The sequence below is a fragment of the Crotalus tigris genome, unplaced genomic scaffold (genome assembly GCF_016545835.1).
Source record: "Crotalus tigris isolate CLP2741 ecotype Arizona unplaced genomic scaffold, ASM1654583v1 scf7180000024293.1627790, whole genome shotgun sequence".
NCBI classification, from domain to species: Eukaryota; Metazoa; Chordata; class Lepidosauria; order Squamata; family Viperidae; genus Crotalus; species Crotalus tigris.
Window position 1 is genome coordinate 903,200 of NW_024100466.1, and position 15,501 is coordinate 918,700.

Sequence of the window (15,501 nt, forward strand, 5' to 3'; positions counted from 1 at the left end):
AGTTATCTCCCTGCCTACCAGACTTTAATTAGAATGATGTCCAAAGATGGGCAAGTGGGCATTGCGCACTGCCTAGAGGCTACCATACTAGGATAAACCATGCATTGCAAAGATTGCTTGGAGGTGGGAGATACTTCTAATGTAATCTACTGGATCCCCTGCATGGATTGCCCTTGTGACTATGGAGGACAAACAGGAAGCTAACCACCAGATTGCAAGAACACAAGTGAGCGGGCAGACGAAGAGACCTGAACTCATTAAGACCTCATTAAGATGATTCAAGGCCTGGAGACTAAAACCTATGAAGAATGGCTGCAGGACTTGGGTTTGGCTAATCTAAAGAATAGAAGGCCTAAAGGTGATATGATAGCAGTATTCCAATATTTGAGAGGCTGCCACAAAGAAGAGGGGGTCAAACTATTTTCCAAAGCACCAGAAGGCAGGACAAGAAACAATGGATGGAAATTAAGGAGAGAGGCAACCCAGAATTAAGGAGAAAGTTCCTAACAGTGAGAACAATTAACCAGTGGAACAGCTTGCCTCCAGAAGTTGTGGGAGCTTCATCAATGGAGGTTTTTAAGAAAACTGGATAGCCACTTGTCTAGAACGAACAGAACGGAATCTGGAAGAGCCAGCTCTATTCTGATTCTAATTCCGATTAACAAAAGCGTGGTACCAGTGGTAGAAAGAGCGGTTGAAGTGGAGCTAATTGTACGAAGGTTTGCGCAACCAGAGGCTGGACTCGCATCTTTTAGGAAAACGTGACTGGCCCAGATCTTCTTTGGAGCCGCAGATCGCCCCAGCAGCTTGGCCCTGTCTTTGGGCAGGAGGCAACCCTTTCCCGACCCAAGGCTGCTGGCTCTCTTGATACTCCCCGGCGATGCCATTTTAAAGGGCCCCGGCAGGATTTTCTGGGGCGGGGTCTGGCCACGAAGCCTCTGCGGGGGCCTCGGGCGGATGTTGGCCCCCCGCGTCCCAACGCCCGGGAACCAGGCGCAGCCCCCCACCCGCCCTTGGAGCGCCCCTCGGGAAGCGAAGGCGGGGAGGCTTCCCAGCACGCCCTCTCCCGAGGCGGCCTGGGCCGGGCTCCTTGAATGGCTTTCGCTTTCCGAGCGGAAGTGGACGGAGGCCCCCGGAGAAAGCGCCGCGCCCGGCGGTCACAGCTGCTGCCGCCGCTGCCGCCGCCTCCCCGCGCAGGTGCCCGGTCGGCTATCCTGGCGGCGGCGGCGGCGGCGCGGCGTCTCGGCGGCCTTGCGGAGCCATGGGCGGCGCGGGCGCGGGGCCGGACTGGCGGGACTCGCTGCCCTACTACTACTGCGTCAAGTTCGCGCTCTCGGCGTCCTCCACCCTCTTCTCGGTAGGCCACTTCCCCGTCCGGCAAGCAGAGCGGAGCGGGCGCCCCGGGCGAGCTTGGCTCGGCAGCAACGCAGCCCGGCCGGCCGCTCTCTCGGCGCTCTTTCCTGGCCGGTCCGCAGCCGCCTCGCCTGAGTCCTCGCTCGTTCGCTCGCTCGCCGGCTCCCTCGGGCAGAGGGGGCCGCCGCCTCCGCGTTGTGGGCCCGGGGGCCGTTACCGGGCGGCGGCCGCTTCCCGCACCTTTTCCTGGCTGGCCGAACCGCCGCGCTCCTTCCTCCCCTCGCCCCGGGCTTGGCGCGGCGCCTGTGCCGGTGGAGCGAGGCCGGCGGCGCGCGCCTGGCCTGGCCGACCGGGAGAAGGGCCTGGCGGGCGGACTCTCCGAGCTGGCGCTGGCCAGCCAGACCCCGACGGCCTTCCCGTCCCCGGAGACTCCCCGGTGGCCAGGGAAACCGGGCCTGCCGCGCCCTCGTTTCTCTCTGCACCGCGAGCGCCGCTCGGTTGCCCGGCGGGCTCTGAGTGGCAGTTTTCTTGGCCGCTGCACAGAAAGGACTCGACTTGGATTCTTCCCGGATGTTTTTTTCAGTTTCTGAAAAATCTGAACTGGTTGGTCCCCCCTCCAGTGCTACCCAGGAATGCAAGTTAAGCCCTTGGTATGTAGCGACCAAGAAAATTACCTTTCAGAGCCCCTTTGTGCATTGGTTCTTTAGTCAGGCAAAAACAATTGGTTGTGACCATCTACCTGGGCACCCTCTACTGCAATGCCCATAAGCCTCAACCGGCCATGTGCCCTCCAGAGTCTTGTTCAGAGGTTTCCAAGCTTTTTTGGAAGGGGCAGCCTATTAGGTTTTTTTTTTAAATCCCAGACCTCCTAAACAAGGCGCAAAACTGCAGTGAGAGAAAACTGGCTGTATTTGAGTAAACATTTACTTTTTTGCCCTCATTTTCTCATGAAACCACTTCATGTTCTCAGGAAACAGCTGGAAAAGCCCTGCCAAGCTTCAACCTATCTGATGGGCTTCAAATGAGATAAATCTGGGAACGGCTTCTGTATACATTTGCATGTGCGTGCATGTGTGCATTCATTCATTCATTCATTCATTCAAATATGTCTAGCCTATCAAAGACGATTGGAGGGACATAAGTATCTTCCATATTGAGGAACTGCCTCAGAGGAGAGGGGGTGACCTATTCTCCAAAGCGCCAGAGGGCAGGACAAAAAGCAGTGGGTGGAAGCTTGTTAAAGAGAAATCCAGCTTAGAAATAAGAAGGAAGTTTCTGACAGTGAGAAAAATTAATCTTCCTCCTGTGTTGTGGATGCTCCATTCCTGGAGGTTTTCAAAAATAATTAATTGACTGGGATGGCATAAGACACCTGCCTTGAGGGGGTTGGACTAGAACAGCTCCAAGGTCCCTTCCCACCCAAAGAGTCTGATTCATTTGGAGGGAACCAGGTTGGGTTGCGCGTCATAGGAGTTTGCAGAATGATGGCAGGAGGGAGACCTGCTTTGCTTGAAGGCTGTAGCACAGAGCGGACATTCATGGCCCAGTAGATACTTCCTAGCCTGGAGAAGCATCTGCAACCACTGCGGAGGCTCCCCATCCCTGTTGCCCAGCATCTCCTACAGCATGTGAGGGTCTGGAGCCGAGTCTTGCTCTGGTGTCAATTGCAGAGCCCAAGAGTGGGAAAGGAAAGGCACTGAAATCCTTGAGGTTGTTTGAGAGGGTGCAATAGGTGCAAGACAGGGTGCAGCTGGATTCCTCCAAGGGAAGAGAATGGAAAGCTGCCATAGCTGTCTTTCTGTCTGTGTCAAACATCAAAGGGAGTCTGGTATCCCCTTTTCCAGTCTGCACATTTTATTGGAATCTATGCCTTTTCTGAGTTGCAGGCTATTTCTTTGGCTGCATGGAGTGGCAAAATTCTTACTTCAATTTAGCCATTCCCTGCATCCAGTGACATCAGCTGTACTTCACCAGAGTTTAGGCCAGCTAATAACTTGTATTGAAACTTATTACAATTTTGTTAGTTGGAAAAGGGGATACTAGCCAGCTCCCACAGACTAACAAGACTTTCCTCCCGCTCCTCCCTTAGTGTTGTCTTTTGCTAACACTTGACCCCCACATTGGAGACTCTTAAGGTGGCCTGAAATCGTGCCCTTGTTGTAGTGGGCTCCCCTTGGGTCAGCTGCACCACACTGGACAGGTTGCAGTCACAGGTGGATGTGGGAAGGGCTAGAAAAAAATTGGAAACCTGTGGAAGGGTTAGGGTGCTTCCTTATTTTGAAATGCTATATAAAAAGGTTAAAATGTAAAAGAAATTGATTGATGTTTCCAGTTACACCCAACAAATCATCACAAATCCTTCATATTTGAACAATTTCAATTTTGAAATGTTTGTTTCATGTTTGACCCAAGTTTTCATTAGGTTGAAGTGCTCTGCGCATAAATCAACTCTTGAGTTCAAAAACCTGTTTCTTGCTTGAAAACTTCAAAATAATCAAAAGAGGCCATTTCAAATCAGGACATTACACATTTGAAATGGTTCAATCTCAAAGTGGTTTGCACACTTTGCAGGCAAATTTTTGTTTTCAAAAAGCCATGAAAATAACAAATAAGGGAGCAGCAGAAGAGTTGAATCTGGTATTAATGCAGATTCAGAAAGTCAGACTTGGGGAAAGTTTTGTACGGTTCTGTGACTTTTTCACTTCTTTTTCTCGGCTTCTTTCCAAAAATTAATACCCTTTTATATCTGTAATGTGTCCATGCGTGCATTTGTATGGTTTTCTTTGTTTGGAGGGGCTGAGGGAATGCCCCCTCCTGGCTGCTGCTGTTTCAGAAGAAGGCTTGTGAGGGACGGATGGCATTTACAGGATCTCTGGTGCTGTTTTTAATAAGGCACTTGCTGCTGCTTGGTTTGAAATAACTGACCTTTAAAGCGGAATTAAACTGCTGTCCTTTCCTGTGATCCGCTGTGTGAAGATGGAGAGCTCTGGCAGCCTTGCTGTGGTGGTGGATTAGAAGGTGACTGACATTTGTTTACCAAGGCATTTCCTGCCCCCTCCCTGCCAGGCACAACCACCTCAAAGCTCTGGGAAGATAAATGTTTGAAGGCCTCCCTGAAGAAGAGGCCTTCCCTAAGGAGGAAAGAAGCTTCTCTTCCCAAGGCTAGTGTGCCCATCGTACATGCAGAGTGGGGGGGGGGTTTCTTCTCCAAGAGCTAGCATTAAATCAGCATCTAATCTGTGGCACCAGTTGGTTTCTTTGAGAGTTGTTTTCTGGGACAAGAGCAGATCTTGACTTCCTGGACATGGATGAACGTCTCCGTTGCCACATTGTCCAAAGTCTTCTGGTGGTCATCATGGGAGAGATGCTTTCCCTCATGCATATTTGACCCGTCCCCGTCCTGCAGAAGCCAGTGGAGACGTCTTCCTTCTTGTTCTCCTGGTGTTTTGGTTTCCTTTTCCTAGAGCCACAAGACGTGATCCAGCCTGAATTGCTTTTGCTGCTGGAAGCTTTTCTGTTTGGCCGCTGCTTCTCCACTCAATAAACCATCTCCTTCCTCTACCTGGCTGGTTCACCTACTCTCAGCTTCCTCCCAGTTTGATTTCCATGGGCCCAGCTGGTGGTTTCCTACCCTTTCTGGCCTTTGCAGAATAGCATGATGGATGGATTTGTGTGCATGCATGTACACAAATCCACCCATCATGCTATTCTGCAAAGGCCAGAAAGGGTAGGAAACCACCAGCTGGGCCCATGGAAATCAAACTGTACAGTTACACCTAAAGTTGAGCCAAATCATATGTTTCAATGAATCCCTAGTTGAATAGAAGCTGACACCACCTCTGTGTGGTACCAAATTTGGGCACCTTCCTGTTGATCCAGTGCTATTTTATTTACAGAATAAAATAAGAGCAAACAAACGTGGTGCCTGCAATGAGACCTAAGGATATTTCTGATCTGAATAGTTCTGTGTGAAAAATTGAGAAAAAAAAATCTCACCAGGCTCTTAAGTGAGACAGCAAATGTTTGGAGACAATTTTTCTTGTCAGAGGAGATATTAAAAAGGTGGCAAAATTTCTGCACTCGCCATGTTTGTTACTTTTTTGTTTTGAAACTGCCAAGAGCTTCACTCAACCGGAAAGAGAGTGTTCACACTTGCAGAAAGAAGTTGTGTTTACCTTTTCTCCCATGCAGAGGTTGTGTCTCCTTCTGTTCATTGACAGAATTCACTGAAACTTAAACTTTGATGGGGCGGGAAACCTGCAACTGACATGAAGGCTGAATTTAATAATAATGCCCTTTAAAATCTTCTTGAGTAATTAAAGTATTGCTGCTGAATTCAGATAGCATCGCACTTCTCAAAAGTTTGACCTGAATGAGCTTGAATGAGACCTGAGGGGTGGATGTTCAGCAGGGGTCTAATTTTGCTGCAGAGACTCCTGGAGCTGAGTTCATGCGCAAGAGCTGCCTAGAGAGGGTGGACAGGACATAATAAGAGGGGATGTGTTACGTATCTCACCCACAGGGAGGTACTGTGGGAATGAAACACACCTTGACTGAACTGACAAGTACAGATTGCCCTCAATTTACCACCATTCCTTGAGTAATTGTTCAAAATTACAACGGCATTGAAAAAAAGGTGACAACTGTTTTTCACACTTACGACCTCATAGCATCCCCAAGATCATGTGATCATCTGCTATATTAGTAAAATATTGGAAACATCTAGAGTAGGCATCTAATAAAAATTGGTTTGATACAGTGCAATTTACATATGTAAATTGAAATCAAGTGAAAAAATAAAGGAGACAAGTGCTTTTACTGTATGGAATAACTTTATAAAATATTTTAATAATGAAAACAGCAATCAGCCATCTATAGCTCATCACGATAAATTATGGAAGATATAAATACATGCAGATCTATAGCCCTTTGGTCTGACATTCATGTATTAATTTTAAGTTGTGAAATATGTTTTTATGTTGGAAGATTTTTTTTCTGGGGTTACCAATAGAAGAGCTGGATCAAGAAAGTTGACAGGTCACCTCTGCAGACCCTTCCTGGCCATCTCCCCACCAGCTCTGTTTGCTGGCTGGAGGCCCAGGGACTTGGCTTTGAAATGGGGCTTGGCGGGGAGGGTCTAAGTTGCTTTTCCTTCCGCTCCTCTGCAGATGATCGGCCTTTTCATCTTCTGTGTGGGCATTTATGCCGAAGTAGAAAGACAGAAGCACCGGACCCTGGAAGGGTTGTTCCTCGCCCCAGCAGTCATTCTCATCCTCCTGGGCCTCACAATCTTTGCTGTTTCTTTTATTGGCATGGTGGGCTCCCTCCGAGACAACCGGATGCTGCTGAAAACCGTAAGGCACTTTTCCACAACCCGTGGCATCTCCTGCCATTGGATGTAGCAAAAAGTTCTTTCTGCAACTTGTCTGTATTTTAGGAAGGTGATCAACGTTGTTCTAATGCCACAGCAATGCTAAAGAATCCTGTTTTAATGACTCTTGGTTCCCTCCCACCTTTCTGTCTCTCTTGCCTAGTTCTTCTGGGTCCTCTTGGCCATTTTCTTCACTGAGTTGCTGCTGCTGCTGGTCGAAATCACCTTCGAGAAGCAGGTAAGCTCTCTGGATCAGTCACTGGTATAGGGTTTCCTGCCTAAGCAGGGATTGGACTAGATAACCTCCAAAGTCCCTTCCAACTTTATTATTATTGGGGGGGGGGCGTCATTAGTTCTTTGCATCTGCCTTTACACAAAAAGGAAAAAATAGCCCAACGGTAGTGGAACCGTAAAAGACAGATTAGGAACACAAGTCAAAATAGGCAGAAAAGTGGCAAGAGAATACCGGTTTGCTCTAGATGAGTTCCAGTTGCCAGGACCAGATGGATTACATCCCAGAATCCTGAAGGAGCTGTCAGATGTGATCTCTGAATCACTGAACCAGAGATTTCAAAGATCCTGGAGCATCAGGGAACTACACAGGTGCTGGAAAAGAGCTTATGTGGTTCCCATCTTCCAAAAAAAGGGGGGGGGGACCAGATTCAAGAAACTACAGACCAATCAGCCTGACATCAATATCGTTTTCTTGCAGATGAATGCAATGTTCCATTCCAGCATTCAGGATGGAATAAGGCACTATTATGACGACTTGGATTTCAAAAATATTTTGGATTATGTTCAGCAAAAGGTAACGCTGTATTTTTGGGTCAACTGTCATTTTGCTATAACAAAAGTAATATTGGAGAAAGGTTAAAGGGCGCTAGACCGATCCAGAATGCCTTGTTCTGCTAAATAATATGTGTCCAATCTGGGATAGATTTTCCCATTCTGGCACTGACGATGTTACCGAGTTTGGGCAATGAAACATCTGCAAGGAGGCAACCAAGTTCGGAGAGCACCAAGAATCCCCTGTTTCAACCCTGAGCTAAAAATATTCTCCTTCGTTGGATTCTCCCATTCATCTGGGACTCCGGGTGGCCTCTTGGCAAACAGGATAATTTCTTAAGCTTGAAGGCGAAACAGAATTCTTGGGGAACAACATCTGAAGTGGGGAATGTCCCCAGGACTCTCCCTAGTTATTCAGAGATCTGGCCACTTCTCCTAGTAGATCCTGCAGGAGAGCCATGTTGGTCTGTAATAGGCCAAAATCAGGAGGACCCGAGTGGCACCTTTTCAGTCTAACAAATTATATTAAAAGGCATATACTTTTGTGATGCATGACGTATTTGATGAAGTGAGCTGTACTTCACAAAGTTTATGCCTTTTATTATTTATTTTAGTTTTATTTTGTTTTCATTTTTGTATTCAAAAGTTAAAATACAAATTCACAAAAAACAACCAAGAACAAAAAAACAAAAACAAGTGGATTAATTAAAAAAGAAGAAAATATATTGTCCCCCTTAATTGAATACTGCTAAATATATTACAACGTTAGTAGTTTTCCCCCTTTGTGAAACAGATCTATAATATATCTTTCTACGATTCTATTTACCCAAACAATTTGACCTATAATTTATCTACTGTAAAATGAAACAACCCAGCAACAGAAACTAACTTCAAAATGTCTGTTAATGATCCACTATTGTGTTTTACTCACAGAATGTCTGCAATGGCTTCAGTTTAAATTTCAATCTTAACCATTATGGTCATTGTCCCTGGTCTGTCCAGGATCAAATATCTTTGATTGATTCTTAATAATAAAACTTGTCCTTAAAAAGGTCTTTCCATATAATTGAATTTCATTCCCCAGAATCATAGCTCTCTGTTGTAGATATCTCCAGAATATTTATTGTTCAAAAAGTCCATAAATTTTCTTAAGTAAGTCCAGTTCATCACACCATTCTGTCATCTCTAAATTTTTTGGATCCATTGGTCTTCAGCTTTCTCTGCCAAATCTGTAATTTTCCAGCAAAATTCCTTCTCCTCCAACTCTTGTCAGCAACAAATCAATTTCCAATCCATCCAATTGCAAATCTGATTCTGCTGCTGCCTGTATAATGTCCTCTTTAGGTTGATATATTATTACTATTGCTTCATTAGGCTTTTTATCCAAATTTTCAAAGAAATCTTGTAGATTAAAAAGCACTTTTTCAAAGGCTTCCAAGAACATTTTTAATGTTTTCATTTTCATTTTTAATATATGCTCTTAAGAATTTGACTCATCTACACTGATGGGTAGAAAGTGTAAGTGTTCTTTCTTAGTCCAGAGCATTTTTGTCATATCCAGCTTCTTTTTATCTCTGTTACGGCTTTTTTTTTTTTTTTTTTGGCAGAAAGCTGTTGTTAGAACTGTTCTCTATTTGACAGTGACCAGCAGGAAAGTTTCAATTTGAAACTTGAGGAAAACAAACCTTCTGCCATGGGTTCAATAGGAATTGCAGGTGTCTGCTGCCACTTGGCTATTTCATCCCACTCTCAGAGGGAGGTGAGGAGGTCTTGCTAAAATCCCAGCTAGACTGCTCTGGCCTCAGACAAGGTTTTGCCCCAAACAAATTCATTCCAGTCTCCTGATGATTCTGTTGAAAGTGGCCTCCCATTTCTGTCACTTGGCATTTCAGCATGAACATGTAAAAGATTCAGCCACTGGAAGATCCTCTTCCACTCACTCACCCTTGATCCATTAGAACAGGGGTGTCAAACTGCCGGCGCATGGGCTGGATCCATCCTAGCAAAACAGCGCCCACCCCATTGCCAGCAATGGCAAAGGAGTCGCAATACATCGCAACACGTCACATGCATTAGAAGAATCCCAAGGAGCAGCACAGACATTTGTAGAACAGAAGGAAGAAGCGTTGCCTGTTAAGCAGAGATGGCCACAGTTCCATCTTTCCCTGGGTAAAGCAGCAACTGCTATACCAAATGTTTTCCTTCAGCTTTACAAAGTGAGCATCGGTCTCTTCAGATAAATATTCTTGTGTGCTTAAAGCAGGCCAGTCTCTTTGAAGACTAAAGGCCTCTGTTCTGGAACTTCCTGGAATTACCTCATTGTTTTATTTTAATGATTGAAAGATGAAGCTATGCATTAAGCTCTTCTCTTTGTCTTGCAGTTTTCCTGCTGTGGAGGTGATGAATTCAGTGACTGGCATGTGAATCCATACCATTCATGCAATGGCAGTGGCCCTCTGGCCTGTGGAGTGCCCTACACGTGCTGTATTAGGAAGGTGAGGGGGAAGAGGCTTGCCCATGTATTCCACCAGGAATCATAGATAGGGCAGGCTAGAAAGGTCAGTGCCCTCCTAACCATATCCAAGCACTCGGAGTTTGTTGGCGATGTCCATTTTGCTCTAGGAGTTCATGGTGACCTAACCCTAACCCTAAGTGGAATTTTCCTCCAATGGGATTTTCCCATGTATTTTACCAGGAAACAAAGATAGGGCAGGCTAGAAATGTCAGTGCCCTCCTAACCATACCCAAGCACCCCGAATTTGTTGGCGATGTCCATTTTGCTCTATGAGTTCATGGTGATCTAACTTTAACCCTAAGTGGAATTTTCCTCCAATGGGATTTTCCCATGTATTTTACCAGGAAACATAGATAGGGCAGGCTAGAAAAGTCAGTGCCCTCCTAACCATTCCCAAGCACTCCGAATTTGTTGGCGATGTCCATTTTGCTCTATGAGTTCATGGTGACCTAACCCTAAGTGGAATTTTCCTCTAATGGGATTTTCCCATGTATTTTACCAGGAAACAAAGATAGGGCAGGCTAGAAATGTCAGTGCCCTCCTAACCATACCCAAGCACCCCGAATTTGTTGGCGATGTCCATTTTGCTCTATGAGTTCATGTTGACTTTAGCCCAGGATCTTAAACCACTACATCCAACTGGCTCTTTAGACTAGGAACTGGGAAAATATTCCAGAAAGAGGGAGTGACAAATTATTTTTGAAGTGTTGCTAAAAGGGCAAGAACCACTTTCCATGTGCTGTTATTAAACACTCTTCTTTTTGTCTTTGCAGGCTCCCGGAGAAGTCATCAACACTCTGTGTGGATACCAGACACTAAATCAAGAGGTAGCAACTGAAGTTCATTGGGCTGAGTTGAATGCCAAACAGGAGTGGGCAGGCAGGGAGATGGGTGGTTATGAAGTGTGATATATATAAAGAAAGAAACAGATGCTTTGGGAGTGTTGCTGCTGAGCTCCCCATAGAGCAGAACTGCCCTGGCTTAGGATGGCGCCTGAGGCTGAAGATCCAAAAGCCTGAGGGGTACGCCCAGAGATGGCAGGCCTTGGGCAAGAGTCAGTCCGGTGCCAGATTTTCTGAGCCGCTCACCACCTATAGAAGCAGTCTCACTCACCCTTTTAATGGTGTGATGGATTTTTCCTCCTTCCTTTTGGAGAAAAGGGTAAGCGTTGGAACTTTAAAACAAACTGATAACCTGCCAATGAATGCTTCATCCCATATTCCCTGTTGTTGGTCAGAAAGTGCAAATTCTTTAAAATTCTTTAAAATTTCCATCAGTCAAATGTAAGAGCAGAATGTATGACTGGAGTTCTAAATGCCAATGACTTGTGCCAGGATGAGCGGTATCATGTCATTAATTAGCAATTTATTCTTTTTGTGGCGACTGGAGTTGGTGAACACCATCTACGTACGTGGCTGCATCCATGCAGTGAGCTTTTGGTTCAAAGACAATTTTGAAGCTACTTTAGCGATTGTTTGCTCTTTGCTCCTCCCTCAGGTAAAGATCCATTTTGTTCTCTGAAGGTTGTTTAGGGGGGGCTGCATTTTGCCCATGAAAAGGCAGCAGAACCCAAGAAATGCCAGAGCCTAATCCTCCCATTCTGGTTTGGTGTTGCAGTTGATTGGCGAAGACCCCAGTAATTCCAGCCAACCCATAGGACAGGATGGCCATATTCTAAGAGGTCCTTTAACAGGTCTCCCCTGTCTTCTTGCAGGTCTTTGGCTTGGTGATGGCCTGGCTACATTGGCAAAAGCTCAATGAGATTCATTCCCAAATGGACACCGTGGACTTCAGGCAACTAGACTGGAGCAACTTCAATTTTGCTACTCTGGACCTCACGGGGGCCGGCTGGTGCTGGTGTTTGCCTCGAGAAGGCGGTTACATCCCAGTCTGTGACAAAGACGATGGGAACGAGGTGGAGACTGCCATTAGCCACGGCCAAGTATGAAGCCGTTAGGTGGCCGCAGTGCCCATTTCAGAGAGACTAGTCAATGCCAGCCTGCCAAGCAAAGAGATTTGTGGGCATTGTGCTTTGCCTTCTGAAATGTACACAACTACTCAATAATTTTTTTTGCATACTAGGTTGAGTTTAAAATTCAAGTAGGTTTTTTCCAGTTTTGAGACTCTTAACTTTTAATACCTTTTTTATTTAAAAAAAACAAAACCCTGAAATGTAGAAGTTTTTTCGTTTTATAGTTTTTACATTTTAGAAATTTAGTAGAAAAAAGAACTTTTGTACACCAGATCGTTAAAATATTACCCCTGCATTTTTCTACATATTAGCTAGTAGATGGTCCAATTTTTTGCATTCGTTTCAAATTTAATTAGTGCTTTAATTAAAAAAAAGTCTCTTGATGACTTTAAAGCAGTTTCTTCACTACAAAAACCCAACCAGTCAAGAATCTTGTAATGCAGACATATCCAGTTCTTTCCATTTTACAGACTGTAGTACTAATATCACCATAAAAAATTCTGAGGATGACCATGAAAAGCAAGGAATTGGCATACAGGTAATGATATATGTGGATGTCCAAAATAAAATAAATCTTATGTTTCCATCTGAAAGATTGCAAAACATCCACAGATGTGCCAATCCCACATTGTTTGACCCTTTGAAAACTAACCTTTATTCTGGCTCTCTCCCAGAGTGTTTACATGCGATGGTGGACTTGGGCCACGATGTGGCATCCTGTCACCAATCAGATGCACCTTAGTGACCCTGTTGTGGACAAGCAAAGGATCTACAATGAACTGTTATTAGAGGATAAAGTGTGTTACCTTTACTGAGCAGGAGCAGAAGGCCTGAAAAGGAGGTGCCTTCTGCATTAGTGAAAATCTCACAGCAACATGGGCTGTTAAATAAATATCTTCCTTAGGAAATGCACTCATTTTGAAAAAAGGCCTGTATTGACGAGGTACAGAAACTCTTGTAAAATCTTGTTCTTTTCTAGTCATGCTGCTTTTGAATTTTGCTGTATATATTCTTTGCTTCTGTTTTTCATGATTTGTATAAGCCCCGATTTGTAATCCGGATACCTTGATAGTGTAGCGGCTATGATCGATTTTGACTGATCAATTGATTGATTAAATAAATAAATGGTTGGACATGGATTGGAGTTGTGTTAATCTTTGGCAGCAAACACAGTCTCTTTTGCATCCACAGAGATTTACCAATAAGTGGATAGACACCCTCACGGACCACAGTTCACGTCATCCCATGTGTGGAAAATAGTCCCGAGTGTATCAAGAGAGCCCATCAAATGGTGTGCTAGTTAAGGCACCGGGTAAGAAACTGGGAAACAGTCTGTTCTAGTAGTCCTCAACTTACGACCACAACTGAGCCCAAAATTTCTGTTGCTAAGCAAGACAGTTGTGATTTTGCCCCATTTTATGCCCTTCCTTGCCATAATTAAGTGAATTACAGCAGTTGTTAAGTGAGTAACATAGTTGTTGAAGTGAATCTGGCTTCCCCATTGACTTTGCTCGTCAGAAGGTCGCAAAAGAGATCTCACGACCCTGGGATGCTGCGACTGTCATTACTATGAACCAGTTGCCATGCGCCTGGATTTTGATCACATGCTACAACAGTCGTAAGTATGCGAGAAACGGTCATAAGTCACTTTGTTCAGTGCCGTTGTAACTTCAAACAGTCACTAAATGAACTGTTATAAGTTGAGGACCATCTAGACCAGAGAAACACTATGGACATAGTGTACTTAGATTTCAGTAAGGCATTCGACAAAGTAGACCACAACCTACTTCTTGGTAAGCTAGAAAAAATGTGGGATAGACAACATCACCACCACATGGTTATGTAGCTGGCTGACAAACCGTACTCAACGAGTAGTCCTCAATGGTACTACATCCACATGGAAAGAGGTAAGCATTGGGGTACTACAAGGCCTTGTCTTAGGCCCAGTTCTCTTCAATATCTTCATAAACGACTTAGATGAAGGAATTGAAGGGGAACTCATCAAATTTGCAGATGACACAAAACTGGCAGGAGTATCCAACACCCCAGAAGACAAACTCAGAATCCAAAAAGATTTTGATAGACTTGAACAATGGGCCCTATCCAACAAAATGAATTTTAATGTAGAGAAAAGCAAAATTTTACATTTAGGCAGGAAAAATAAAAGATATAAGTACAGATTAGGTGAGACCTGGCTCAAAAACAGCAACTATGAGAGGGACCTTAAAGTCCTAGTGGACAATCACTTGACTATGAGCCAGCAGTGTGCGGCAGCAGCCAAAAAAGCTAATACAATCCTGGGTTGTATAAACAGAGGCATAGAATCAAGATCACATGAAGTATTAGTACCGGTTTAAAAACCCTAGTAAGACCACACCTGGAATACTGCAACCAATTTTGGTCACCATACTACAAAATGGAGACATATCCTGACAGTGAGGACAATTAACCAGTGGAATAGCTTGCCCCCAGAAATCACTGGAGATTTTTAAAAAGAGTCTAGACAGCCGCTTGTCTGACTGTCTAGACTCTTTTTAAAAAGATAAGGGGGCTGGACTAAAAGACCTCCAAGGCCCCTTCCAAGTAAGTAGCCCAAGTAGGAAAACCAGAAGTCATCTCCAACCTGCAGACTAACTGCCACTGTGTAGGACAGACAGGTTCAGCTCATCCATGAATATCAATGAGCAATCAAGACACAATGAAAACTACTAAATCTCATGGACAGACTCAACCATAGTTTCAGCTCGGAAGCTGTGACCATCCTAGACCAAGCCAAACCTAAAAATGCTAGGGAATTTCTGGCATTCAGACAAACCAGCCATGACTGGGGATGCTGCAACAATTGTGAGAGGACCGCTTGTAAGTCATTTTGTCCAGTGCCATTATAACTTCAAATGGTTGAAAGTCAAGAGCTACCTGTATTGTACATAAATCGGGAGCAAACCTCCATACATTGGCACGGATGATGTTAATGATCAACCGTGTTGGGTAATGAAAGGTCTGCAAGTAAAGAACCGAGCTCAGAGAGAGATTCCTTCGAAGTTCCAACTATCTCTCTAATATGTTTTCAGACTAGTGATACTGGGAAAACTCCAGAGCAGGGATGTGTGGGGGGAGGCCTCTGTTTGCCAGGGTTCCCTCGTATTTGCTCATTCAGACCATTCAACAAGGACCAAACAGTTTGGCTAAGGCACTTTCATCCCTGCAGCTAACAATCTTAACCCATCCAAGACCTAGAAACACATTCTGCTTAATATCTTTATCAGCTATGGGATAATTGGCTGCTTGAAACGGGCTGTGCATTAAATGGGTCAGAATTTGTCTGAACACACACATGTATGAGCATGAGAACCATCCCATGATCCAGTTCCTTGCTGCTCTGAAGGGATCAATCCACATCATGTCACACACATTTCAAGAGAGAAGCTGCTGCAACCTTTGTGGATCGATACTATCCCAGCATCCATTGGCCTCTTGCCGACTCTGCCAGTTGTCCAGGACTTA

General features: G+C 44.9%; 1 protein-coding gene across 2 annotated transcripts; it reads left to right on the top strand.

The window, feature by feature from the left end:
• The first annotated feature begins 1,057 nt into the window (after positions 1-1,057).
• LOC120299373 (tetraspanin-15-like) lies at positions 1,058-13,136 on the top strand. Of its 2 annotated transcripts, none has more exons than XM_039324167.1 (9): positions 1,058-1,357; positions 6,522-6,707; positions 6,888-6,962; positions 7,437-7,532; positions 9,892-10,005; positions 10,799-10,852; positions 11,406-11,522; positions 11,740-11,967; positions 12,672-13,136. In XM_039324167.1, the coding sequence occupies exons 1-9, from the start codon at positions 1,262-1,264 to the stop codon at positions 12,810-12,812; spliced, it is 1,107 nt and encodes a 368-aa protein (XP_039180101.1). In that variant the 5' UTR covers positions 1,058-1,261; the 3' UTR covers positions 12,813-13,136. The 2 variants fall into 2 exon arrangements, with proteins under 2 accessions (XP_039180101.1, XP_039180102.1); XM_039324168.1 differs by having other exon boundaries at positions 1,062-1,357; positions 11,415-11,522.
• The last annotated feature ends 2,365 nt before the right edge of the window (positions 13,137-15,501 follow it).